This window comes from Xyrauchen texanus, chromosome 33 (genome assembly GCF_025860055.1).
Source record: "Xyrauchen texanus isolate HMW12.3.18 chromosome 33, RBS_HiC_50CHRs, whole genome shotgun sequence".
NCBI classification, from domain to species: Eukaryota; Metazoa; Chordata; class Actinopteri; order Cypriniformes; family Catostomidae; genus Xyrauchen; species Xyrauchen texanus.
Window position 1 is genome coordinate 37,451,880 of NC_068308.1, and position 26,868 is coordinate 37,478,747.

The 26,868-nt window shown below is 39.3% G+C and overlaps 1 protein-coding gene across 2 annotated transcripts in view; it reads right to left on the bottom strand.

Moving 5' to 3' along the window:
* The window catches only part of LOC127626751 (dedicator of cytokinesis protein 1-like), a 329,863-nt gene that overhangs the window by 176,075 nt on the left and 126,920 nt on the right, over nucleotides 1-26,868 (bottom strand). For both annotated transcript variants that reach the window (XM_052102764.1, XM_052102763.1), the window contains exons 24-27: nucleotides 22,740-22,810; nucleotides 15,941-16,047; nucleotides 11,190-11,317; nucleotides 7,277-7,372 (exon numbers count right to left, since the gene is read on the bottom strand). In XM_052102764.1, coding sequence (XP_051958724.1) covers nucleotides 7,277-7,372; nucleotides 11,190-11,317; nucleotides 15,941-16,047; nucleotides 22,740-22,810 — 402 coding nt within the window. The remainder of the gene's footprint in view (nucleotides 1-7,276; nucleotides 7,373-11,189; nucleotides 11,318-15,940; nucleotides 16,048-22,739; nucleotides 22,811-26,868) is intronic.

Here is a 26,868-nt window from a genome sequence, read left to right on the forward strand (position 1 = left end):
TGTGTGTATATATATATATATAACAATACTATGACTGTGTGCATAACATATTTTATGAGGAAATGACTGAACTACTCATCTGTTGTAAACAAATTAGCATTGGTACCCCAACATTAACAAACTAGCCTGTAAACACTCACCCCAACTCCCACTTACTTCAGCCCCGTTTCCACCTTGTATTAAGATGTGTTTCAGGTGATCTGATCACATGTGGAGCAGCAGTAAAGCACCACCCCTCACCTGTCAATCAACCACTGCGCTAAAACAAGTGTTTAAACTTTAAAGTTATGAGCAGCTTTGAAAGGAAATTACCGTCCGATCGGAAAATGTAAAAAAGCGGATAGATACACAATCACAAGAGTCTCAGATCTTCTTTAGTGTGTCTGATACATCAACACAGATGAGAAGCACAATCACCTGATGCTTCTTTAATTCTGGAAATGCACTAAAATAACATATTTCTGCTTGACAAGTTGTGTATGTGCTTAGATAAAATTCTGGGAGAAACGGTGCACCTTTTTTGCAATTTGTTGGTCTTTTGTTTTACTTTGTTGTTCTTTAATATCATGTAGTACCAGGCGGACCAAGTGATTGATATATATTGTCATGAAACAGAGACCCTCCCCTTCAAATCCGAACACAAGAGGTCAAATGAGACTCATTTAAAGACCTAACTACAACCTCTAAAGCTCATAGACCACGTTTCCTCCTGGTATTATGATGCGTCTCAGGTGATCCAATCACATGTGGTCTGGTGAGACACATCGCTGTTTACATCTGGTCACTTAAATGCATCTCCTGTGACCACTTGTGTTCAAATGTGATCTGGTCACATGCGTTTTTGACCACATTCATATGTTTTTTCACAAATCTTTTTGACCCCGTTTAAACCTGTATTTAGGGCTGACCACATGTGATTGGATCAACTGAAACACATCTTCATACCAGATGGATACAGGGTCCTAGTAGTTGTGTCTTGAAAGGTTTAAATGTAATCACTATGGAGAAAATGAATGGTATAATTTACTTCAGGAACCCTAGTGTTGATGCTAATTGCTCTTGATGCTAATTGTTTGAGTCTGTCATTATGTGAGAAAAGAAGAGCAGCATTTGAAAGGAAGTGAATTCTGCCACCACCCCCCAACCCCCCACGATGATGCCCACCAGGATTAGACAGGATAAGAATAAAGTCAGTGAATGAGTAGTGAAAAAAAAAACAAGCATGCAACCAATGAGTGCGATTCACTCCAGATGGCAACAGAAAAATGATGGGATTGGTTTTGTAGAATCACTTAACATCACTATAAAGCCTGAACTGAGTGTCAACATGCATTTCATTATATTTTACTAAACACACTAGAACTGGGTTTTCCTACACCAAAAAAGGAAAGCGATAACGTTAGGAAACTGAAAATGGACTAGTGTGGATGTGGCCTGAGTGTGTTTGGGAAACCTGTTAGAAAACAATAATTTCCTTTTACAATCATGTTTGGGGACATTAGTTGTGCTGAAATTACACACATTTGTTTTCAGACAGAGATGGTTAAATAGATTAAAATGCTGATCATTTTGAAACATTAAAATAGTGAAAGATTTGGGGGTGTCTTGCATTTTTGCAAATCTGTTCATTCAACTATTCTGTTTAATGAATCGGTTCATTGATTTATTTGCATCATTATTGAAAAAAAATGTCATTTTACATGACATTTAACATGCTATAAAAATGTGTATATACACACACACACACACACACGTATATGGTAAATGGTCTGCACTTCTATAGTGCCTTTTATTACCATTAGAGGTAGACCTACACTGTGTCCCACACACACACACACACACACACACACACAAATGGCAGCAGAGGTGCCAGGCAAGGCGCTAGCATGCCATTGGGAGCATCTTGGAGTTCAGTGTCTTGCCTTAAGGACACTTCGGCATGTGGATCGGGAATTGAACCGCCTACCCTGTAATTAGCAGCTGACTACTATATATATGTGTGTGTGTGTTATATATATATATATATATATTAGGGCTGTCAATCGATTACAATTTTCAATAAAATTAATTACACAATGTCCCAATTAATTAATTGCATTTAATCGCATATATAATATTTGCTGAGAAAGCCCCTCATATAACAATAATTCAATATATAATGAGCAGAACAGTTAATCATTGATAAGACGATACTAAAAGCAGCTTTAGAATACAATGTATTGTTTACTACCATATTATTGATCATAAGTCAATCATTGTCACACAGTTCACAGCAATCCACTACACAAGTGAATTTGTCAATCAGTTGGAGATTTATTATGAGGGCTTGTTTAAGGACCCGTCAATGTACACCTGCTTCAGACATGCTTGTGTAGCGTCTCGGTGAGTTGTGTCATAAATATAAAATGTTTAGGTCACTGTGTCAAGTTAAATATAGTTTAATACTAAAAACACATCTTGAGAACACTTAGTTCGAATTTGCACTCCAAGTGTTTTGAACGCAGGAACGTAACGCGTTTTCTTCACTGTATAAACTGCTCCTGACCCATATCTGCATGGTTTTATGCACTGCATGGGACCTACACAATATTAGGCAGGTGGTTTTAATGTTGTGGCTGATTGGTGTATATGCAGGTAATCATTATTACTATGCAATATTATATTGGTCCACATAAATACAATTTCAGTTGAAATGATGCTTTCTCTGAGTGAAATACAGAGCAAATACATTAAATTTAGATATCAAATGTCATCAAAACAAGCTGAAAAGTATCAAGGTATTCCTAAAATGTATTAACTGTATCGCCTAGCCATGTGCAAAGTCATCTGTTTTCAGTATACCAGTAATGTTGATATAGTATTGTTTGTTTGTTTTTTAGGTTTTGCTGTATTGTTTTCAGGTAAAATAGCCTGCACCCCTCTAAAGAATTCGCAAAACAATGCTTTCTCTTGGTTTCATTTCCAGCAGCAAAGCACACTCACAATGAAGGAGTTTGTATGAGTGCATGTGTGAATTTCCATGTTTATTAAGCAGGGAATTCCCAGGAAACCTCTCCTTGGCAACCAAATTGGTATTTCCCACATGAGAAAGTTTGAGAAACTCCCCTGAAATGTAGTAAAAGGAGGACAGTCAGCAGAAGCTAAAGCTTCAGCAGACTAAATCAATCTCAAGTGCCTCTCCATCATCACAGATGTATATTTAATGTACTGTGAATACAGAGAGAAAGTAAATCTGAGAGGATTTTTTTCTTCCTGCACTGATGCTGCAGAAAGTAGTCAGTCCTGCAGTGTCAATCAATCTAAGGAGCCAATCATGTGGCAATCTTGCCACTCCCAATGCAGAGAAAAGGGAGGGTTTGAAAATACTTAAAATGTACAGAAGCACATTTCCTTATGAACACAGAAATTACATTTTAGAGAGAAAAAAAAAATAGGTAAACGGTTACAACAGCTCTGTCCTGAAGAATTTGCTAGTGGATCCTTGGCTTGTTCTTTACTGCAAGTCTACATCTGCATGCAGGATGAGTGTGTCTCTTTGGTTGTGCTGATCAAATTCATTAGAATTCTACGCTCACATGCAGCCAAAGCACAGAGGAGGAAAGTTAATGCATAAATCTGGATCTAAGCACCAGAGCTCTGATGAACAAGGTCAGCATGAGGGAGCAACCCTCAGAGAAACACGCACGCACGCCCGCCCGCCACACACACACACACACACACAAACACACAATACATCAATCTTTACACAAACCAAATCTGCAAGCATTCTTTCCTTAAAAAGCTTGTAAATATAAGCACTTTTATAAAGGCAGATACCAACTGAGTCTCTTAATTGTGAGACCTTCAAATATTGAAATTCTGCATTAAATAAAGACTCATTTATCCATCAATGTCTCATAGCTAGCAATGGGGAAAATAGCTAAAACAACTATATCTCAATATTTTAAGACATTGGTTGAAATCTGGTAAGAATATATTTAGAAATGTATGTATTTGTTCAAAAACAGCTTTAATAAAGTGATTTTTTTTTCCAAACACAACACATATACACACACACACACACACACACACACACTCTAGGGCACTCTATTTAACGCGTTAATTCAGTGCTATTAATTTGACAAAAAATAACATGTAAAAAAAATTAACGCAATTAATCGCAATGTCCACGGACCATAATAAGGAAGATTCCTGAGAAATGCAAGCTTGTAGTACCACCAGTTTACTCCAGGGGGCAGTAAGTAAAACTTCAGCTGTATGAGCAACACACAGTTTATACAGTGAAGAAACACTTCAGTAGCAACAACACAAACATGCGTTACGCTCTTGCGTTCAAAACACTTGAAGGAGTGCAAATGTGAACTAAGGGATCTCAATATGTGTTTAAAGATTGAGTATTAAACTATATTTAACTTGACACAGTGACCTAAATATTTTATGTTTATGACGCAACACACCTGAGACGAGACACAAGCATGTCTGAGGCAGGTGGAAATTGACGGGCTCTTAAACAAGCCCATATAAATTATATATATAATTTTTTTATATTTAAAAGATAACCATGTATAATTATATATTGATATAAATATGTATAATCTTTATATATTGAATTATTGTTATATGAGGAGCTTTATCAGCAAATATTTGTATATGCGATTAATCGCATTAATCGGGACACCATATAATTAATTTGATTAAAAATGTAAATGATTGACAGCCCTAACATATACACATACACTCACCTAAAGGATTATTAGGAACACCATACTAATACTGTGTTTGACCCCCTTTCGCCTTCAGAACTGCCTTAATTCTATGTGGCATTGATTCAACAAGGTGCTGAAAGCATTCTTTAGAAATGTTGGCCCATATTGATAGGATAACATCTTGCAGTTGATGGAGATTTGTGGGATGCACATCCAGGGCACGAAGCTCCCGTTCCACCACATCCCAAAGATGCTCTATTGGGTTGAGATCTGGTGACTGTGGGGGCCATTTTAGTACAGTGAACTCATTGTCATGTTCAAGAAACCAATTTGAAATGATTCGAGCTTTGTGACATGGTGCATTATCCTGCTGGAAGTAGCCATCAGAAGATGGGTACATGGTGGCCATAAAGGGATGGACAAGGTCAGAAACAATGCTCAGGTAGGCCGTGGCATTTAAACGATGCCCAATTGGCACTAAGGGGCCTAAAGTGTGCCAAGAAAACATCCCCCACACCGTTACACCACCACCACCAGCCTGCACAGTGGTAACAAGGCATGATGGATCCATGTTCTCATTCTGTTTACGCCAAATTCTGACTCTACCATCTGAATGTCTCAACAGAAATCGAGACTCATCAGACCGGGCAACATTTTTCCAGTCTTCAACTGTCCAATTTTGGTGAGCTCTTGCTAATTGTAGCCTCTTTTTCCTATTTGTAGTGGAGATGAGTGGTACCCGGTGGGGTCTTCTGCTGTTGTAGCCCACCCGCCTCAAGGTTGTGCGTGTTGTGGCTTCACAAATGCTTTGCTGCATACCTCGGTTGTAACGAGTGGTTATTTCAGGCAAAGTTGCTCTTCTATCAGCTTGAATCAGTCGGCCCATTCTCCTCTGACCTCTAACATCAACAAGGCATTTTCGCCCACAGGACTGCCGCATACTGGATGTTTTTCCCTTTTCACACCATTCTTTGTAAACCCTAGAAATGGTTGTGCGTGAAAATCCCAGTAACTGAGCAGATTGTGAAATACTCAGATCGGCCCGTCTGGCACCAACAACCATGCCACGCTCAAAATTGCTTAAATCACCTTTCTTTCCCATTCTGACATTCAGTTTGGAGTTCAGGAGATTGTCTTGACCAGGACCACACCCCTAAATGCATTGAAGCAACTGCCATGTGATTGGTTGATTAGATAATTGCATTAATGAGAAATTGAACAGGTGTTCCTAATAATCCTTTAGGTGAGTGTATATACATATAAATATATACATACACATGCATATATGCACATACATACCAAACACATACACACACTTGTTTTTCTTTATCTTTTTGACTATGATGCTTCATTTTAAATCACCAGAAAAATCATTGCAAAAACAATATATTGTGAAACCTGCATATCAGCCAATCCTACTCTGAGCAGATGTGCTCTTGTCTTTGATTTGTCATGCAACAGGAACAAAGACGGGCATACAACGCATAAAGCCTTTGCCATAAACCTGTTGTCAAATCTTCTCCAGATATTTGTCACCTTAAAGAGTTGTTACATTGCCGGAAAAGTTATGTACTGATGAACAAATCTGTAACATTGACGTTTTGAGCATTTGTATAAGGCTAAGTGTACTGATGAAAGATGATTTTGCAAAATTGTAAATGCTAATGATGTACTCGTGCCAATAAAGCTTTGAGAGAGAGCGAGAGAGAGAGAGAGAGAGAGAGAGAGAGAGAGAGAGAGAGAGAAAGAAATAAGTGAAATAATGAACGTTTACCTAAACAAGTTTAACAAAAACCCCTAGGAGAAGGAGACAGGGCACATCTTGCTGCCCAATATGTATCAACATGCCACAATCTGAGGAACAGTGAAAGATCTGGACACACACACACACACAGTGATGTGGTCAAATAAATAATAATAATTTATATATTGCTGTTATTTATATATTACTAATAATTATATTATATACTGTCCAAGTTATTGGACAAAATGTATTTAGCTTTTATTTTATTTATTCTATATGATGCTTTGGCAACATTGTTTTTGAAACTTTCATGCCAATAAAGCCCATTGAATTGAATTGATAGGAGAGATAATTAGCATGCATATGGTGATGTGGCTGTAAAAGTCAAGGACAGCTGCTTACAGCATCCGTCTGAACGACTCTTGGCATTGATATAGGCGCTTATTGTTTAGCGGCGTGTTCGAGCATCCTAAACAAAACCAAACTAACCAGCCAAACTCTCCCCTGATATCTGATCTCAGATCAGCTCAGACAGGATTAACATGAACATCAATTCTATTTCAAACTGGAAATTAAAACCATGAGTCAAACATAAGGATCTACTTTTAAAAAGTGTCCATGTTTCTTTTCATACAGTTTTGAAAAACATTCTGCAATAAATAAATAAATCACTTTTAAAAGGTCAAGTAGAGTAAGCACCATAAGCCAGTAAAATCTGCTGTGGTAGAACACTGTTACTCAGCATATACACCGGAAACCCCAAAACTCAGAACATCCCAGATGAACAAATCTTTCGAGGAGAGAGAAACATAAAACTTGAACTTACAATGAGAGCTGAGTCTCTGCCCATTGAGATCACCGTTCTGTTTACGGTCCTCAAAAGTTTCTCCATTACTATTTGGACGTGCCACTGTGTGGGACCCTAGAATTAACACACAAAGACACAACATTTAAAAATAAATCGAAATAAACAGAAAAATCCAATCGCATTTACCAACTCATGTTGTTTTGACCCGGTCACGACACACTTTCTTCCATGGAACACAAAAGATGATGTTAGGCAGAATATTATTCTCAGTCACTACAACTTGTCATAGCATCTTTTATCCATACAATGAAAGTGAATGGTGACCGAGGCTGTCCTAATATTTCCCTTTGTGTTCCACGGTAGAAAACAAAATCAATAGGGCTAGCACCATTATTCAATGTGGCTAACTAATATGTTTCATTAAGAACTAATAATTGTCCTACAAATACATATTAAGGTATATGTGTGCTTAATGCACATACCTCTGAATTCATTTATTCATATTTAACTTGGATACAGGGGATATATGATTTCCTTTAAGGCTTGGAAAATGTTGCACAGGTGTAAAATAACATGAAAAAACAAACAAACAAACAAAAAAAAACATTTAAATTGTAAATTTTTTTCAAATACTTAAAATATGTCTAAATATTTGACTTACATTTTTTTTGGAACCCCACAACCTGAATATATATACACACACACACACACGCACACACACGCACACACACACACTGATTTCATTATTTGATTTGATTTCTTTAATTTATTCAAATTTTATTTTATTTCAATTTGTATTATTATTATTTTATTGCATTTCATTTTATTTATTCCAATGTATTCAATTATAATGAATGTCATTATGTTTTATTATTATTTTATTTTATCTAATTATATATATTTTTTGTTATTATTATTATTATTATAATTATTTAAAACTAAAATGATAGATACAAAGTCTTTCTAGCAATGTCGGCCATCTTTGGAACGATCACAGGAAGATATTTCCAGTCATGAAAGTGCAGCTCCGATCTGCCTGAATGTGAGAAGACCAAAAATTCCAAAATGGAATTTCAGCAGTAAATACTTAAAACACTGGAATACAGAAGTTCTAAAGTTCTAAACAGCCGAGCAACAGTATACTGTATATTTGTGAACATTCAGACACCCGCCACACCGCTGTGGGAGGCGTTTAGAGGTATATTTAATAATGAGGACGCTACATGTAAAACCTAAGCTAATGTGGGATTAAAATGTGCTATCGATGACTTTATGCCTCAGATTAGTAGCTGCTATAAAGTGATATAAAATAATTTACACTACCGGTCAAATGTTTTGAAACACTTATTCTTTATTATACATCACATTTTAGAATAATAGTAACGTCATCAAAAATATGGATTAACATAAATGGAACTATGGGAATTATGTTGTGACTATAAAAAATCCAAAATGTGTTATATTTTAGCATCTTCAAAGTAGTCACCCTTTGTCTAGAATTGCAGACATGAACTCTTGACATTTTCTCAAGAAACTTCTAGAAATATCACTCTGGGATGCTTATAAACAGTATTAAAGAGTTTCCATCTATGTTGGGCACATATTGGCTGCTTTTATTTATTATTTGGTCCAAGTCATCCAATTCAAAAAGGTTTTTTTTATAGTTTATTACATTTTTGTTTTGTGATGAAATAAATGTTTATGTTGGCACAATTATATTTTTGTCTACAAAACTAATTTCAACCATTTAAGCATACGCCGTCAGATCAAAAGATTTTTAAGATCATGAGAAACATTTCAGTCAAGGGTTGGATAGTGGATATGCAGTAGAAAATGTTTAATTTGTCTTGTTTACATTTTGAATGCATGGCGCTAATCCGCTAACCTGCTATACGCAGCCATATGTGTTGATTCCACTCTGTTATTGTAATTTATGGTGACATTGATACTGCTGCAAAGATCAGGTTATAAAAGTGTTAATGAGCAGAATAAATTCAAAAGAGTGATGATAGGCTAACAGTAAATGGCTTTCACTGCAGATGGAACATGAGTTAAAGGGCACATGAGAGTATTTGAGTAGATCTGATTCCTTTTGTAGACTAGTATATAAAAAAAAATTGCATCAAATGGTCTTAGAAAATTTCTATACATGAACGATCGTACAGATGTAGGAAGATTTGCAACCACTCGCCAACTACGCTACACGCCAGTGTGTTCTTGTTGACTGATTTTGACTGACTGAACAACATAAACAGAAAGAGCTGTCAGCTTCAAGTTAGGTGGAGCTCCAGGTCACACCTACCGATGACATGGACCAATGGCATTAAGGTGTTTAGCAGTCCAGGTGAGCTGTTTCGAACCTCCGAAATTAATGCAAAAACAGTCATTTTGGCCAGATTATGATATAAATGATCTTCGATTTTGTATGAAGTTTATTTGGCCTTTAGGCTGGATTTCTTTCCTACATCCATAGACTGTTGTGCGTTCCAATTTCTCCCATTCACTTTAATAGAAGTTGGCCTGTCTCTGCTAAATAATCTATGGTATGGTTTAACTGGAAACAGCCTTGTCTCATACAGTATTTATATCCATCATATATATTTGATGCTGCAGGTAACACAATAACCTCCGATGGATATATATTAAATTAAATAAAAAATAATGCAGTTAAATGGCTGAAAAGAAATATTTATTGCTGATAAAGTCACTGGCCATTAGTAGGAGTGGCATAACGTCCCTGCATGTTCTGCAGAAAACTGTGAAAAATGCAGACTGTGGTGTTTTCTTGTCAAGGACAGAGATTTTTTTTTTACACCAAAATTATATGGTGCAGATGACTACATTACACCCCGGTCCCTTCCAGCAGTGTGTGTGTGTGTGTGTGTGTGTGTGTGTGTGTGTGTGTGTGTGTGCGTGCGAGAGGGTGAGTGTGTGTGTGTGTGCGCTCGCGTGAGAGAGGGTGAGTGTGTGTGTGTGAGCGCAAGAAGGTGAGTGTGTGTGCGCGTGTGTGTGTGTGCGCGCGTGCAAGAGGGTGAGTGTGTGTGTTTGTGTGCGCGCGCGAGATGGTTAGTGTGTGTTTGTGTGCGTGCGAGATGGTGTGTGTGTGTGTGTGTGTGTGTGTGTGTGTGTGTGTGTGTGTGTGTGAGAGCGCAAAAAGGTGAGTGTGTGTGCGCAAGAAGGTGAGTATGTGTGTACGTGCAAGAGGGTGAGTGTGTGTGTGTGTGTGTGTGTGTGTGTGCGTGCGAGATGGTGTGTGTGTGTGTGCGCGTGCGAGATGGTGTGTGTGTGTGTTTGTGCGCGTGCAAGATGGTGTGTGTGCGTGCGTGCGAGAGGGTGAGTGTGCATGCGTGTGTGTGAGTGCGTATGTGAGTGTGTGTGTGTGTGTGTGCGTATGTGAGTGAGTGCGTATGTGCGTGTGTATGTGAGTTCATGTGTATGTGCGCGTGTATGTGCGCACCCGTGAGTGTGTGGGTGTGCGATCGCATGAGAGTGTGAGTGATTATTTATTGGAAAGAAAATACAGTATCTGGCTTCTATCAAATGATGCATAACATTATAAAGTCAAAGGATTTAGCTAGTACTACCATTGACCCAGCCTCCATTATTCAAAACACAAAACACAAAACAAGTTTGCATTGTGTTGTCAGAGTTGCCACAAGTGGCACTGTAGAGCACAACAGTCTGGTTCCGGAAGTAAAAAACACATTTATTTTTATTATAGGCTAATTGATTTCAAACAATAACTTATAAACCTTTAAAGACAGTCTCACTGTGAGTTTCAAGGTTGTTAGTCCATGGTATATGCTTCTGTTTGAGCCATCAGTCTACGTCATTTCAGCTCAATTGTAATTTTATTTTCATTATCCTGGTATGAAAACAAAGTGTATGAGACGTCCCGTGTGGCGTAATGATGCAATGTTTATGCTCGTACCACATCTTTCCTGTAGAGCACTTCCAGGATGTTGCTGAGTAACTGGCAGCAGGACTCCAGATCTTCTCCACTTTCCAGGTGAAACTTCAGCTGATCTGTCATCAGAGGCAGGAGGATCTCCCTGCAGTCTACACACAGACACAAATAAACATCAAGTAGCTGAAACCTCAGTGCAATTTAGAGTAAACATATGAATCAAGTCATTTTATCGTTTACAGGAAATCATGCATTAAAAAAAAAAAAAAAAAAAGGGTGTAGTTTGATTAAATATGATTGTAAATTGTATTTATAACCCCAGTGTGCAAGCCGAAGGCGACTGGGACAAGGAACACAAAACTCCATAAGATGTTGGTTAATGGGAGAAAAATAACCTTGGGAGAAACCAGACTCACTGTGGGGCCAGTGATGCGAGCACACTAAATACAAATATTTGTCCGAAGTCAACAGTTAGCTTAAGAAGTGGTCCTAAACTGGTGGGTCACAACACAAAAATGGGGAACAGGTCTGTTCTTATAGGGCCACAGAAAGCAGGGAAAAAACTATTCTAAAATGCAAATCGTAAATGCAACTACCTTATAATCGTGTATGCAGGGTTTTTCCTGGGTCGAAAATGGTCTTTGGTGGTTTCTGACTTATACGGTCTTCCACATGCATATAATTAATATTGTGACAGGGCAGATGGCGGGGCCAGGTCGTGATTCTACACACCCGGTCCCCTTATCAGGCTAATCAAGCCACCGAGAGTGATAAAGGCCACAAATATGAGCACCGATGAGCCAAAACATTATGACCACTCAGAGCTGAAGCGAATAACGCCGTTTATCTCCTAACAAGGCCACCTGACAGATATTAGATGGTAAGCAAACAATCAGTTTCCGTAGTCAATGTAGTGAATACAGGAGAAATGGGCATGAGTAAAGACCTGAGCGACTTTGACAAGGGACAGGTTGTTATGGCCAGGCGACTGGGTCAGAGCATCTCTGAAATGGCAAGGCTTGTGGGGTCCTTCCGGTTAACAGTGGCGAGTACGTACCGACACTGGTCCGAGGAGGGACAAACCAGAAACCGGCAACAGGGTGTTGGACACCCTTGGCCCGAACTGACAGAAGGTCTACTGTGGCATAAGTCACAGAAAATTTGATTACATGAGTGATGTGTCACAACACACAGTCCAATCGCTGCTACGTATGGGGCTGCATAGCGGACACCGGTCAGAGTGCCCATGATGACCCCCGTCCACCGTCGAAAGCGCCTAAATGGGCACGTGAGTGTCGGAACTGGACCTTGTAGCAGTAGAATAAGGTCGTCTAGTCCAATAAGTCCCATTTTCTTTAATATAACATGGACGGCCGTGTATGTGTGCGCCATTTACCTAGGGAAGTGATGGCACCTGGATGCACTGTGGGAAGACGACAAGCCGATTGAGCATCTGTGGGATGTGCTGGACCAACAAGTCCAATCCATGGAGGCCCCACATCGCAACTTACAGGACTTGAAAGATATATTTACATTACATTTATGCATTTGGCAGATGCTTTTATCCAAAGCGACTTACAGTGCAATTATTACAGTGACAATCCCCCCGGAGCAACCTGGATTTAAGTGCCTTGCTCAAGGACACAATGGTGGTGGCCATGGGGTTCGAACCAGTGACCTTCTGATTAACAGCCCTGTGCTTTATGCTTTAGATATTCTGCTAATGTCTTGGTGCCAGATACCAAAAGACACCTTCAGGGGTCTTCTAGAGTCCATGCCTCAGTGGGTCGGCGCTGTTTTGGTGGCAGGCGGAGGACCCACATCATATTAGGCAGGTGGTCATTCATTAAAATTAGTTACTGCATAAGCTATCATGAATTGTTTTGTTGTTAGTTGATGTTAGTTCATAGTGTATTAACTATATTATACATATAAAATGTATATATTGAAATTAACATTAAGTTGAATAAATGCTGTAAAAGTATTGTTCATTGTCAGTTCATGTTAACTAATGTTAACAAATGGACCCTTATTGTAAAATGTTACTGAATGGACACTAGGTTTAACCACTTTTGGTAATAGCCCAAGCAGGAAGAGTTATTGGCTGATAATCTCAAAATTAAATATCTCTCTGAGATCTGAAGATGACGGTGATCATATTTCATTAGAAAGTGCAGGATGACATGCACTCCATGACTACAGAAGAAATCATAAATTTGCCAAAAAATGTATAAATGGCATGGGGGCATGGCAGGGAACCAGTCTGTCAATGTGGGAGGCGGGATTTTGTGTATGCTCAAGAGCTAAATCAATACAAATCAGTTTTTCCTTCAACGAGGACTCGCTACTGAACAGAACGCACACACATACACTCCTGAACTCAAGCTGGTCCAGTTTAAACTTGTACAAATAGATCCATGCAATTTTCCTTTTCCAAGACCACATGAACAAAGCAATGCACTTAGCATTTTACATTAAATAACTGACCTGCCCGTGAACTTTGTGACAGCATTTTACTGGCTAAAATGAAACAGACGGTTGCAATAGAATAAATCAAATTGCCTGACATCAGCATCGCAGCCGCAGTGTGCTTTCTGAGATCAGAGGTGACGTTTGCTCTCACAACAAAGACGGGCAATTTAGCACAAGCAAAAAGCATTATCAAAACTTCTCTCCTCTGATCTGGGACACCAGCAAGCGCTCTGAGATTCCCAGAACGCATCAACAATCACACAACACACCACCACAAAACACAACAGTGAACGTACAGTGATTTTTAATGATTGTTTTGGTGATGTAGTAGATGGTCTCTTCCAGCCTAAGTGGACAGTTCTGGGACAGACTGTCATGCTGGACTTTTCCAGTCATTCACGTTTACTGAAAACATGTTGAAAACATGTTATAAACATGTATAAAAAAAAAATATATGATTTCTTTTGATATATTTTATATAGATTGTCCTTGTAAAAAGCTATTTCTAAATTATACTCACTATAGACAGGTTAAACATTTGATGACTTCTGTGACTTTTCTGGGCCTAGACATGACAATGTTGGTCCACCGATATTGGACTTTGCCGATACCGATAACTCGTGGTGGTGATGGAAAGTTGGTGGATAACTGATTAAATGGACAATAGTTTTTAAAACATATTTTTTTGAAAAGTTACAAAAATTGTCATAGTCTTTCCACTGTAAGGTATTTAAATTGTGCCTATGGAGTCTACAGAGTGCTTGATTTCTCTTACAAGTCCCATCTGGGCTCGTTTTGCACAACAAATAGCAATAAGATGTCCATTTCCCATCAAATGATCACTGACACGGCTGTTGTTTGTGCATTTAAGTCCTCCTGGGAAGGTCTGGAGTCATAAGTACAATTTGAAGTGTGATATATTGTAAAGAACGGACGTGTATTTCATATTTTTCTCTCTCTTTCACTTACTAGCAATGGCGGGACTTTTTTTAGCACCAATGGAACAAAATGAAGAGCAAAGTCATGCATTAGGTGTGTAAACAATGCTTTATCTAGTTAAGTTGCAAATGTTTGTTGCTGCATTATCCAGATAAATGAGGCTGATTTTCTGACAAGTTTTATCGTTATTCTTTATTAACAGTAATGAAACAATTATATATATATATATATACACACACACACACTTCTTTAGCGTTTGGTCTTAATTTCATTGTGTACAATCCATGTTTACTTAAATCCAGCTGTGTTGAAACAATATGAACTATATTTGTTGCATCAAAGTATTGCTGAAGCCGGGCAAGGAATTTGCATTACCCAGCATGCTTTTCATAGTACTGGATTAGGAGAGTCAATTTTGAAATTATTTTAATGTATTTCTACACAAAAAGAAACAAGTAGGAGGCTTGTTAGTGTTTAAAGTTTTGTTATGCTGGCATTTCGAGAAGTGTCTGTGTTGGTGGATTTTTTTGGAGGAAAGTGGCACTAATGGTTAGATTTGTAATTGCTAATTTGCCATGCTAAACATAACGTTTTTGGACAAATAAAATTTAAGTGAGTTTAACTCGATTCCTTTGGGTTTATGCAACAAAATATTTGAGTAAAGCCTACATTTATATTTTCTATTAATGAAACTTATTTTCATTGTGTGGAACCGATGTCTACAATTGAATTTCGTAAAATCAAGTTTCAATGTATATGTATATAGTATTTATGTATATATATTTTATGCCATTTATTATTATGATAAATTAATTTTGAAATTCATCAGATTATTTTTATAAACTTAGAAATAAATAAAATGATCTAAAACTTCCATTTAAAAAATGCAAGACAGCAAGGGAGACAGGCAGGCAGGCAGGCAGACAGGGAAGCGCATGAGACAGCATATGGCTGTGTGATGAGTGATTTAATTAAGTCAGAGCAAGAGACGCATCCACAGATAATTACAGTTGAATGACGTGCATCTACTAACAATCTACCCACTGAGCTGCCATATGTCATTGCTTTTACAATACACTTCACCTTGGGACACATCCAAACACATGCACACACACTCAATTCCTTTACTAAACAAACTCAGTAAGACAGTGATGGGCCACATTTCACTTACGCACAACACTGTTGCAGTTAAAGCATCATTCATCATGCACAATGACACATATCTGTGAAAAGTAAACCAGTTTTATTTGAATTACCTGGATGTCTGCTAAAGATTTGGTAGAAATGTTGGTGGATATTTGGTAGAGAGAGAGAGAGAGAGAGAGAGAGAGAGAGAGAGAGAGTGTGTGTGTGTGTGTGAGTACCGTGTTGAGTGAACAGGTCGCTATGGACAATGTCGATCATGCAGTTCAACTTCTGCTTCACCAGACGACCCAGAGGAACTTTGAGAATAAACTCACTGAACAGTTTACTGGAGAGAGAGAGAGAGAGAGAGAGAGAGAGAGAGAGAGAGAGAGAGAGAGAGAGAGGGGAAGAGATGGGGCGAGAGTTAGCACTGCCTTAAACCACAAAACTAAAACATAATTTACTCTAATGGAATGTAAATTTGTTATGCCTATTCACACAGACTGTATTTTGCCACAACAAGATTTTAAAATGAAACAATTCATCCCTACATCCCTAACTGTAAAAATGCACTCTGCAATAAACGTTTTCTTTCCACCGCAATTATATTGTAATATCATTAGAAGTAGATTGCAATTTTTTTGCTTGCAAATAAAGTCATACTTAAGATCTGAGTGTTTGTAATGTGAACAAATGTCCCTTCCAGGCATATGCAGCTTAACTGAGAAAAAGATTTACATTCAATAAACACAGACTATTCTGCCTCCACCGTCTGGTTTTATTAGTCATTTAAGTGTACGAGAACCCCAGAAAAATGCTTGGTTACACAATAACCATGGATAACAATTGCAGTTTGTGGCCTTGCCCTTGTTGAGGGAAAGGTTTGGATGAAATTCAAACTTGTCAATGGCTCATCAGTTCTTCAATGTGAGGTCGTCACTGGTCACTTCCAAAGCCAAAAGAGTCTGCCTCAGCAACTGAACATTAATTTTTAAACATGTTGTTAGTTGTCAAAGATTTTGCCAGGCCATTAATGCAAACTTGTGATGTAAATTTTCATCTGCACTTTGCATCACTCTTGGTGTCTATTGGCTTAAACATAGACCCTCCACAGTTCCTGTTGAGTCTGTATGTGTTTGTACAACCCTTTTCCAAGGGTCTTAAATTCTCTTCTCCACATCCTGTTTAAGTGACAGCTCATTTCTAAAACATACTAACTGCCCCGGGCTATGCCTCTCTGTCCTCAACCGAATAAACCTGAAACATCACCTACACACCTAAATTCTACACACACACACACACACACACACACACACACACACACACACACACACACACACACACACACCCCAAACTGAGGGCACAAGGGGACAGAGTAGCGGTTCTTTTTGTGTTAAGTACTGGCACTCAAAGAAAGCGTGATGAGAGAGGTCTGGCAGACGATGACAGAGCTCAGGCATGGCCTCATTCACCGTTTGTTTAGTCTGTGATTGTGGGGTGGGGTGGGGGGCAGGACCATGGCATCTCTGCAGAGCTTCAAGTGTCAAATAACTTTTCTCTCCTCATTCAAAATGAAATTACTGCGCCAATCAGAACATTTAGAGTTTTAATAGCAGGTGCAGGATTTTGAACCAACTACATTCTTCTGTGGGCGGGGCTACCCAGCATTATGCAAAGATTATTGGATAGAAACGGCTGACAAAATATACTGTACAGTAGAGGCTCTGTCAAGTAATACTGGACGCCGAAGTCTGACTTTGACAAGGAAAAGAAAGGGAGTGGGTGAAATGGGAAAGGACACGGCACACGGGAAAGGGAATAGATACGGAAAGGAGAAAGGGAAATAGGGAAAAAAAATTATGGGGAAGGGAAAATGAAGGAAACAAAATGAAAAAGCAAGGCAAGGAAAGGCAAGGCAACTAAAAGAAAAGGCAAGGACAAAAGGAAAGGCAACAAAATGAAAGGCAAGGAAACAAAGGGAATAGGAAAGGCAAGGAAAGAAGAAAACGATAGGAAAGGCAAGCAAGGAAACTAAATGAAATGGCAAGGAAAGGAAAGGAAAGTAAAGGCAACTAAAGGAAAATACAAGGAAAGGCAAGGTAACTAAAGGCAAGGAAAGGCAAGGCAAGGCAACTAAAGGACAGGAAAGGCAACTAAAGGAAAGGCAAGGTAAGGCAAGGTAACTAAAGGAAAGGCAAGGAAAGACAAGGCAACTAAAGGAAAGGCAAGGAAAGGCAAGGTAACTAAAGGCAAGGCAAGGAAAGGCAATCCAAGGAAAGGCAAGGCAACTAAAGGAAAGGCAAGGAAAGGCAACTAAAGGAAAAGGCAAGGACAAAAGGAAAGGCAACAAAATAAAAGGCAAGGAAACAAAGGGAATAGGAAAGGCAAGGAAACAAAAGAAATAGGCAAGGCAAGGAAAGGAAAGGAGAAAACGATAGGAAAGGCAAGCAAGGAAACTAAATGAAATGGCAAGGAAACTAAATAAAATGGCAAGGAAAGGAAAGGCAAGGCAAGGCAACTAAAGGACAGGAAAGGAAAGGCAACTAAAGGAAAGGCAAGGAAAGGCAAGGAAAAGCAAGGCAACTAAAGGAAAAGGCAAGGAAAGGCAATCCAAGGAAAGCAAGGCAACTAAAGGAAAGGCAAGGAAAGCAAGGCAACTAAAGGAAAGGCAAGGCAACTAAAGGAAAGGCAAGGAAAGGCAAGGTAACTAAAGGCAAGGCAAGGAAAGGCAATCCAAGGAAAGGCAAGGCAACTAAAGGAAAGGCAAGGAAAGGCAACTAAAGGAAAAGGCAAGGACAAAAGGAAAGGCAACAAAATAAAAGGCAAGGAAACAAAGGGAATAGGAAAGGCAAGGAAACAAAAGAAATAGGCAAGGCAAGGAAAGGAGAAAACGATAGGAAAGGCAAGCAAGGAAACTAAATGAAATGGCAAGGAAACTAAATAAAATGGCAAGGAAAGGAAAGGCAAGGCAAGGCAACTAAAGGACAGGAAAGGAAAGGCAACTAAAGGAAAGGCAAGGAAAGGCAAGGAAAAGCAAGGCAACTAAAGGAAAAGGCAAGGAAAGGCAATCCAAGGAAAGCAAGGCAACTAAAGGAAAGGCAAGGAAAGCAAGGCAACTAAAGGAAAGGCAAGGAAAGACAAGGCAACTAAAGGAAAGGCAAGGAAAGGCAAGGTAACTAAAGGCAAGACAAGGAAAGGCAATCCAAGGAAAGGCAAGGCAACTAAAGGAAAGGCAAGGAAAGGCAACTAAAGGAAAAGGCAAGGACAAAAGGAAAGGCAACAAAATAAAAGGCAAGGAAACAAAGGGAATAGGAAAGGCAAGGAAACAAAAGAAATAGGCAAGGCAAGGAAAGGAGAAAACGATAGGAAAGGCAAGCAAGGAAACTAAATGAAATGGCAAGGAAACTAAATAAAATGGCAAGGAAAGGAAAGGCAAGGCAAGGCAACTAAAGGACAGGAAAGGAAAGGCAACTAAAGGAAAGGCAAGGAAAGGCAAGGAAAAGCAAGGCAACTAAAGGAAAAGGCAAGGAAAGGCAATCCAAGGAAAGCAAGGCAACTAAAGGAAAGGCAAGGAAAGCAAGGCAACTAAAGGAAAGGCAAGGAAAGTCAAGGCAACTAAAGGAAAGGCAAGGAAAGGCAAGGCAACTAAAGGAAAGGCAAGGCAACTAAAGGAAAGGCAAGGCAACTAAAGGAAAGGCAAGGCAACGAAAGGAAAGGCAAGGAAAGGTAAGGCAACTAAAGGAAAGGCAAGGAAAGGCAAGGCAACTAAAGGAAAGGCAAGGAAAGGCAAGGCAACTAAAGGAAAGGCAAGGAAAGGCAAGGCAACTAAAGGAAAGGCAAGGAAAGGAAAGGCAAGGCAACGAAAGGAAAGGCAAGGAAAGGTAAGGCAACTAAAGGAAAGGCAAGGAAAGGCAAGGCAACTAAAGGAAAGGCAAGGAAAGACAAGGCAACTAAAGGAAAGGCAAGGAAAGACAAGGCAACTAAAGGAAAGGTAAGGAAAGGCAAGGCAACTAAAGGAAAGGCAAGGAAAGGCAAGGCAACTAAAGGAAAGGCAAGGAAAGACAAGGCAACTAAAGGAAAGGCAAGGAAAGGCAAGGCAACTAAAGGAAAGGCAAGGAAAGGCAAGGCAACTAAAGGAAAGGCAAGGAAAGACAAGGCAACTAAAGGAAAGGCAAGGAAAGGCAAGGCAACTAAAGGAAAGGCAAGGAAAGGAAAGGCAAGGAAAGGCAAGGCAACTAAAGGAAAGGCAAGGAAAGGCAAGGCAACTAAAGGAAAGGCAACTAAAGGAAAGGCAACTAAAGGAAAGGCAAGGCAAGGAAAGGCAAGGCAACTAAAGGAAAGGCAAGGAAAGGCTAAGGCAACGAAAGGAAAGGCAAGGAAAGGTAAGGCAATAAAGGAAAGGCAAGGAAAGGCAAGGCAACTAAAGGAAAGGCAAGGAAAGACAAGGCAACTAAAGGAAAGGCAAGGAAAGGCAAGGCAACTAAAGGAAAGGCAAGGAAAGGCAAGGCAACTAAAGGAAAGGCAAGGAAAGGCAAGGCAACTAAAGGAAAGGCAAGGAAAGGAAAGGCAAGGCAACGAAAGGAAAGGCAAGGAAAGGTAAGGCAACTAAAGGAAAGGCAAGGAAAGGCAAGGCAACTAAAGGAAAGGCAAGGAAAGACAAGGCAACTAAAGGAAAGGCAAGGCAACTAAAGGAAAGGCAAGGAAAGGCAAGGCAACTAAAGGAAAGGCAAGGAAAGGCAAGGCAACTAAAGGAAAGGCAAGGAAAGGTAAGGCAACTAAAGGAAAGGCAAGGAAAGGCAAGGCAACTAAAGGAAAGGCAAGGAAAGACAAGGCAACTAAAGGAAAGGCAAGGAAAGGCAAGGCAACTAAAGGAAAGGCAAGGAAAGGTAAGGCAATGAAAGGAAAGGCAAGGAAAGGTAAGGCAATGAAAGGTAAGGCAACGAAAGGAAAGGCAAAGCAAGGCAAGGCAATGGAATGAAAAGGCAAGGAAAGGAGAAAAGGAAAGGCAAGGCATCAAAAGGAAAAGGCCAGGAAAGGAAAGGAGAAAAGGAAAGGAAAGCAAGGCAAGAATGGAAAGGCAAGGAGAAAAGGAAAGGAAAAGGTTTAATATCTCCATTGCTGTGCTGGACACCCACACGACAGCAGGAGATAGAGGCGGCACAGGAGAGTTCAAATCCTCTTAACCCCATGAAACTCTCAAACCAGGACAAATAACCAGGAGAATTAAAGATGAAAGGATGAAAAGAAGAGAAGAATGAGAACAAGGCTTACAAAGCTGGGAAAAAAAGCTGGCTCCTTCACTGAGGACATGGATATCTAAAATGTATGTCAAAGTGTTCATCTGGCAAATCTGAAGACAACTAACTGATAAATACAGCATGTATTTGTGTGTAAATGTGTGTATGTGTGTGTGTATGTGTGTGTGAGAGAGAGAGATCACCTGCTCCTACATTAATGCTGAGACTGCAGTTTATATTCTGCGTGTCCTGCATCACTATTCTGCAGAGGTGTTACACTGCTACTGAATTTACAGCAGCACTGCACAAAACACTGAGTATCAAGTACACGAACATACATACATACATACATACATACATACATACATACATACACACCCTGTTTTTTTGTACACCTCTGACTACCAAGACAATATATGAAGTGTTGTGTTCGCGGGCTGCACGGAAAAGCAAACATGCAGTGCAACCAGTGCAATCCAAATCATTAACAAATGACTCTTATGAGCCAGTCCTTTTAAAAAACTGGTCAAAAAAAAAAAAAAAGATTCATTAGCTCAAGTGCTCATCAATTTAACAAATTAGTAGCTAAATCTGTCAGAACAATTACTGAATGAATCTATATCTTGCTCATTTACTGACTGGAGATGTGAAAATGTGAAGTAAAAGATACACTTTGATAAAAGTTGTGCTGTAATACATGGTATACTAGTTTAAAAAAATAAAATAATAATAAATAAAATAAAAAAATTCAAATTCAAAAAAAAAAAGGTTTCATTTTATTTTTTTAAATAAAATTACTTTTATAAAATAGTTATATGTTAAGGTATTTTAATAATTCATTTTTTTTTAAATAAAAGTACAAAATTATTATTAAAACAAAAAATATTAAAAGTACTTTAAAACTTTTATGTAATTAAAAACTTTACATACAATAGTAAAAATTATGCAATTTGTTTTTTTGTAGTTAAAACCAATTCTGTATCAGACACAGTTTAATATACATAGTTTACGATATGTCATTTATTGATCATCTATACACACACTGATATTATAAATCTTTCTCTCTGTGGCACATTCATTTATGCAGTTATATTTAAAGCTGAACACAACATGAACACAAATTACTGAGGGAATTTAACAAGAATCCTGCTGTGATAAAATGTCTCATGAAAATGTTAAATCTTTCAAAATTGCTTCAGAGAGGTAAGGTCATTTTCAGCTAAACATCTCATAAATGAGTCGCAGCTGGATTCATGCTTTCACAAGTCACGATGACAAACTGCGAAGTGTATGCTTGTGTGACTGCAGTAAATTTAGCCATCATAAGACCACTGTAACTTTATTATAATGGCACTCAGGAATGAACACATTATTCAGACTAACACACGAGAATGCTGAGTGACCGGCGCGTCTCTATGACAACGGGATCACTTTGCAGTGATTGTGGGTAGACTCTAAAGTGTATGAGAGACTGTTAGAGATACTTGAGCGGTAAAGCAATGCCATTTCGGTAATGACAATATGAGAAAAGCTCAATTTGGAGGACAGAAATTGAAGATGATCAGATCTAGTGTCTATGAGTGTTGCTGATTTTAAGTTTAACAAAGTGCTGATCAAATAAAATGCTGTTATATTTTAATCCTGCATAGAAATGAGTATAGGGGGCAGCAAATTACTGCAGTTTAGACAGAAAACTTCCAATCTTCAGAGCGGTTTATTTTTTTTTAGGATTCTCTCAAAATGACATTAAGATATGGGGGGAGAAGAAAGACAGGACAAACAGAGCATTATCTCCACTCACCTGAGCTCCTTGGGATCGAAGACCAGTTTGAGATCATTGACAATAGTGGGGACATATTTCAGGGCTGCACCCTGGAAATCAGGCAAACGGTGATATATTAGCAGAATCAACCATTTTAAAATCCATAAAAGACATTAAATAAATTGAAAAACTCAGTAACAATAACAATGAGGAATTGTTGTTAGTCACATAAAAAATTACTTTGTTTTTAAAGGATTTTGTTAATTTATGATGAATTGTGCTGTCCAGTCTCAGTAAGGATGAACAATGAGGAACCAGAGAGACTTCACGTTGTTTAAGGAGCAAGATAACAGCACCAAGACCCTCATTTACTGATTAGCCAAGACAATATGTTTCATAAACCAATGGGCAGTTAAACCAAATCTAGCTGTGATGAATGGCTTCACCCTGGCCTGAGAAACGACATATCAATGGCAGACGTAGAGCAGACCAGTAATGACAGAGAAGTTCCCCGATACTGCCAACACTCCAATCAATAACTAGAAAACAGTTGACCAATCCAAAAAGAACCCTCTCAGAATTTCCATTTACTGCACGCCAGACCCTCGTCATCAGTCCACGCCAGACCCTCGTCATCCACCCACGCCAGACCCTCGTCATCCGTCCACGCCAGACCCTCGTCATCCGTCCACGCCAGACCCTCGTCATCCACCCACGCCAGACCCTCGTCATCCATCCACGCCAGACCCTCGCCATCCACCCACGCCAGACCCTCGCCATCCACCCACGCCAGACCCTCGCCATCCATCCACGCCAGACCCTCGTCATCCATCCATCCATGCCAGACCCTCGTCATCCATCCATCCCAGACCCTCGTCATCCATCCATCCCAGACCCTCGTCATCCATCCATCCATGCCAGACCCTCGTCATCCATCCATCCATGCCAGACTCTTGTCATCCATCCATCCATGCCAGACTCTCGTCATCCATCCATCCATGCCAGACTCTCGTCATCCATCCATCCATGCCAGACACTCTTCTTTAAGAGGTTTTCGATATGCATACATGTTCGTTCTCTATCTGAGAAAGTCTTGCACAGCCAGAATTTATGGCTATCAGCATCAAGTTTGGTCCACATTGCAGCTCTTTTTGGCCAAGAATCACCACTTAAGGCCAAAGCATACTTTGGTTTTCCGTGCAACGCAAATTTTGTCATCAGTACAGAACACACGGTCTGTCTGTGTTTGCAGGTGCCTGCTGTTGACTGTACAAAAGATTATCACAAAGCAGTCATAGTTCACCTGCGTCAAATGCGTCTGCATGGCCTCACGGTCACAATAGCATACTTCAGAAAGGCCGAACACTTGAATGTGCACAAGACATAAAGGCACATGCAAAAATGAAGTATTCCCAAGTCTTTTCACAGGAAGAGTATGTCTGACCAGGTAAAATGACAAACCACAGTTCTCATTTTTGTTTGATGTTACAGGGAGGGTAGATCTCAAGACAGATATCTATACAACCAAGTTGAATATACTGATATGATCAGAGATATCGTATTATGCAAGGCTACTATGTGTCTCAAAAAAAACTGTTAATGACAAAACCTCTCAAACTTCAGTAAATCCAGCAGCTAGTTTTTCCTCAGAAGACCTGATGTGAATGTCTTGGTCTAAGAATAATACTCAAATCAGATTGTTCCATTGGTAGAGTTCACATTGTTGACTTTTTAACAATTATCTTGGTACTTAAGGATTCTACTTCAATCTCTATTTTCTTCTTTTTTTAACTAATCACCGACGGTTCATTTGACCCATAAAGACACGCACTGTCCATGTGGCTAGAAAAACAAGGCTGTGCACGAGATGTGAAAAACGTAAATATATTTTAGCCTTTACAATTCACTTCAATCAGATGCTCAGGGCACTGCTGTCTGATGCAACTGGTGAATCTAAGATGTCAACACCCGTCAAATCGCGGATGTCACACCTGTCTATCTAGCCAAACACAAAGGTAAGACAAATACAGATGCTGTTTGGGATTTCAGTATTGAATGTGTATGACAAATATGAAGGCATGGCCTCACTAATGGTGTCAATTAAGGTGTCCTAGCTTCCACAATTGCTTCCATCCACATATGGATTATCATTAAAAACCCAAACAAACTGTGCTTGGCGTCTGGCGAGCAAACAGGCAAGCTGCCATTAGGTGACCAGCTGTGAGGCTTTAGATTAGCTTGTGTCCTGTTGTCCTTGTTTTTTATGATTTTTCATCTGCTGAGACTGATACTATGTATGTGGCTGAGGTAAAGTGTGAGAGGACATGAGGTCATCAGGTTGATCCATGGCTTATTTTCCTCTGCACCTTTTAAAACACGATGACCATAATTTAGACAAGTAGGATGTATTCCTGAATCGGCATCTTTTGTTGGTCCTAAGACAACATTCCTGTCAAGCAAACATAGTTCCAACAATAAAAACTAGGGACTGGTCAGCATGGTGAACTATTTGACTAGTCCAATTAGTTGATTGTTGAGGCTGACTTCTGTCATCATGACTTGCCCTATTTTAAGGATCTTGCATAGATTGTTGTATATTTGAGATGCTGTGTCAAGTTAAAAATGCGTCTCGAGACCAATTAATTCTATTCCATTCTGTTTATGAATGCAAAAACAAGGTTTTATCTAAGGGCCCCTTAGGAAACATATCTGATCAGGGTGCAGTAAACAGAAAACAGGGCTTCCCTTAATACAGATACATACAGTCCTTCAGCTAAAGGCCCTGATATACTTCCAGTTAGTTCTTCATCACTCTTCATTCAGGGGTAAAAAGAAGCTCTAAACAGCCGAGCAATGGTATAATGTTTGCAAACTCTCAGAGCCATCATACAGTTGTGAACGATCGTACAGATGTAGGTAAATTTGCACCAGCTCGCCAATAACTCTTGACTGATCTTGACAGACTGAACAACGTAAACAGAATTAGCTGTCAGCCTCAAAGTAGGTGGAGCTCCAAATCACACCTACTGATGATGTAGACCAATGGCAGTGAGAAGGTGTTTAGCAGCTGGGAAGAAGTTTTCCTAAAAGTTCGCCTGGGAGAGCTGCTACGAACCACCAATACCATGGCTCAGCGGTTAAGGCTCTAAGTTCAAGACCCAGCACCGCCAAGATACCACTGTTGGGCCCTTGAGCAAGGCCCTTGACCCTATCTGCTCCAGAGGCGCTGTTTCATGGCTGACCCTGCGCTCTGACCCCAGCTTAGTTGGGATATGCGAAAACAACTGCATTTCATTGGCTCTGTACCTGTACTCTGCACAATGACAATAAAGTTGAATCTTAATACAAACTCAAAAATACCTTTTTGGACAGATTTTGTTTGAAATGGCTTCACACACATTCGTTATTTGATGTATGAAGTATATCGGGGACTTAAACAATTGACTAGTAATATTTGAAAATAGTTTGTTTTGCACAGCCCTTTGAACAATCCCTAAATTTATATTGGTTATATAAAATTTGGTTCACACCCCAACCATAACCCAAAGCCTAACCCTAAACTCTAATTGGTTGAGAATGTACCAGAACCAACAAGGAAATTGAGCCAGGAGCACATCCCACATGGTGTAATCATGGAAAGCAACACCACCTCACCTTATTAGACAACGTTATCTTGATTTTTGCCAAGTTGATCGTATTAATGGATTAATGTCCTTGTTAACACTGGAACAAAATATCTATTAACTAATCACAGTTTAAGGTTGGGGTTAGAAATTGGGCTTGGGTTGGATCTTGGGAACATAAGTATTTTCAACCAATCATTCCCCTCTGGTTTTTAGGTGAAGTTAAATGTGCGGGGTCAGGTTTGGAATTGGGGATTGATATACCTTTGTTATTTCAATATCTAAAAGTCCAATCAACCAAGAAGATTTTAGAGTTAAATGTAAGTTTAGGGCTAGGGCAATATTCTTCATTCATTTATCAGGTTTTAAGAGCTAGTTGGTAGCGTTTAAACATGCCTTACTTGGCCAAAATCATAGTCACCAAATGGCAGCTTCTTTAAGGAGAGAAACAAATCACTGAACTGCTTTCTAAAACAGGTACATTGTTATTCAGTCTAAACCCACAGTGTCAACGGAGGAAGCATGGAGTGATTGACGGGTTACGA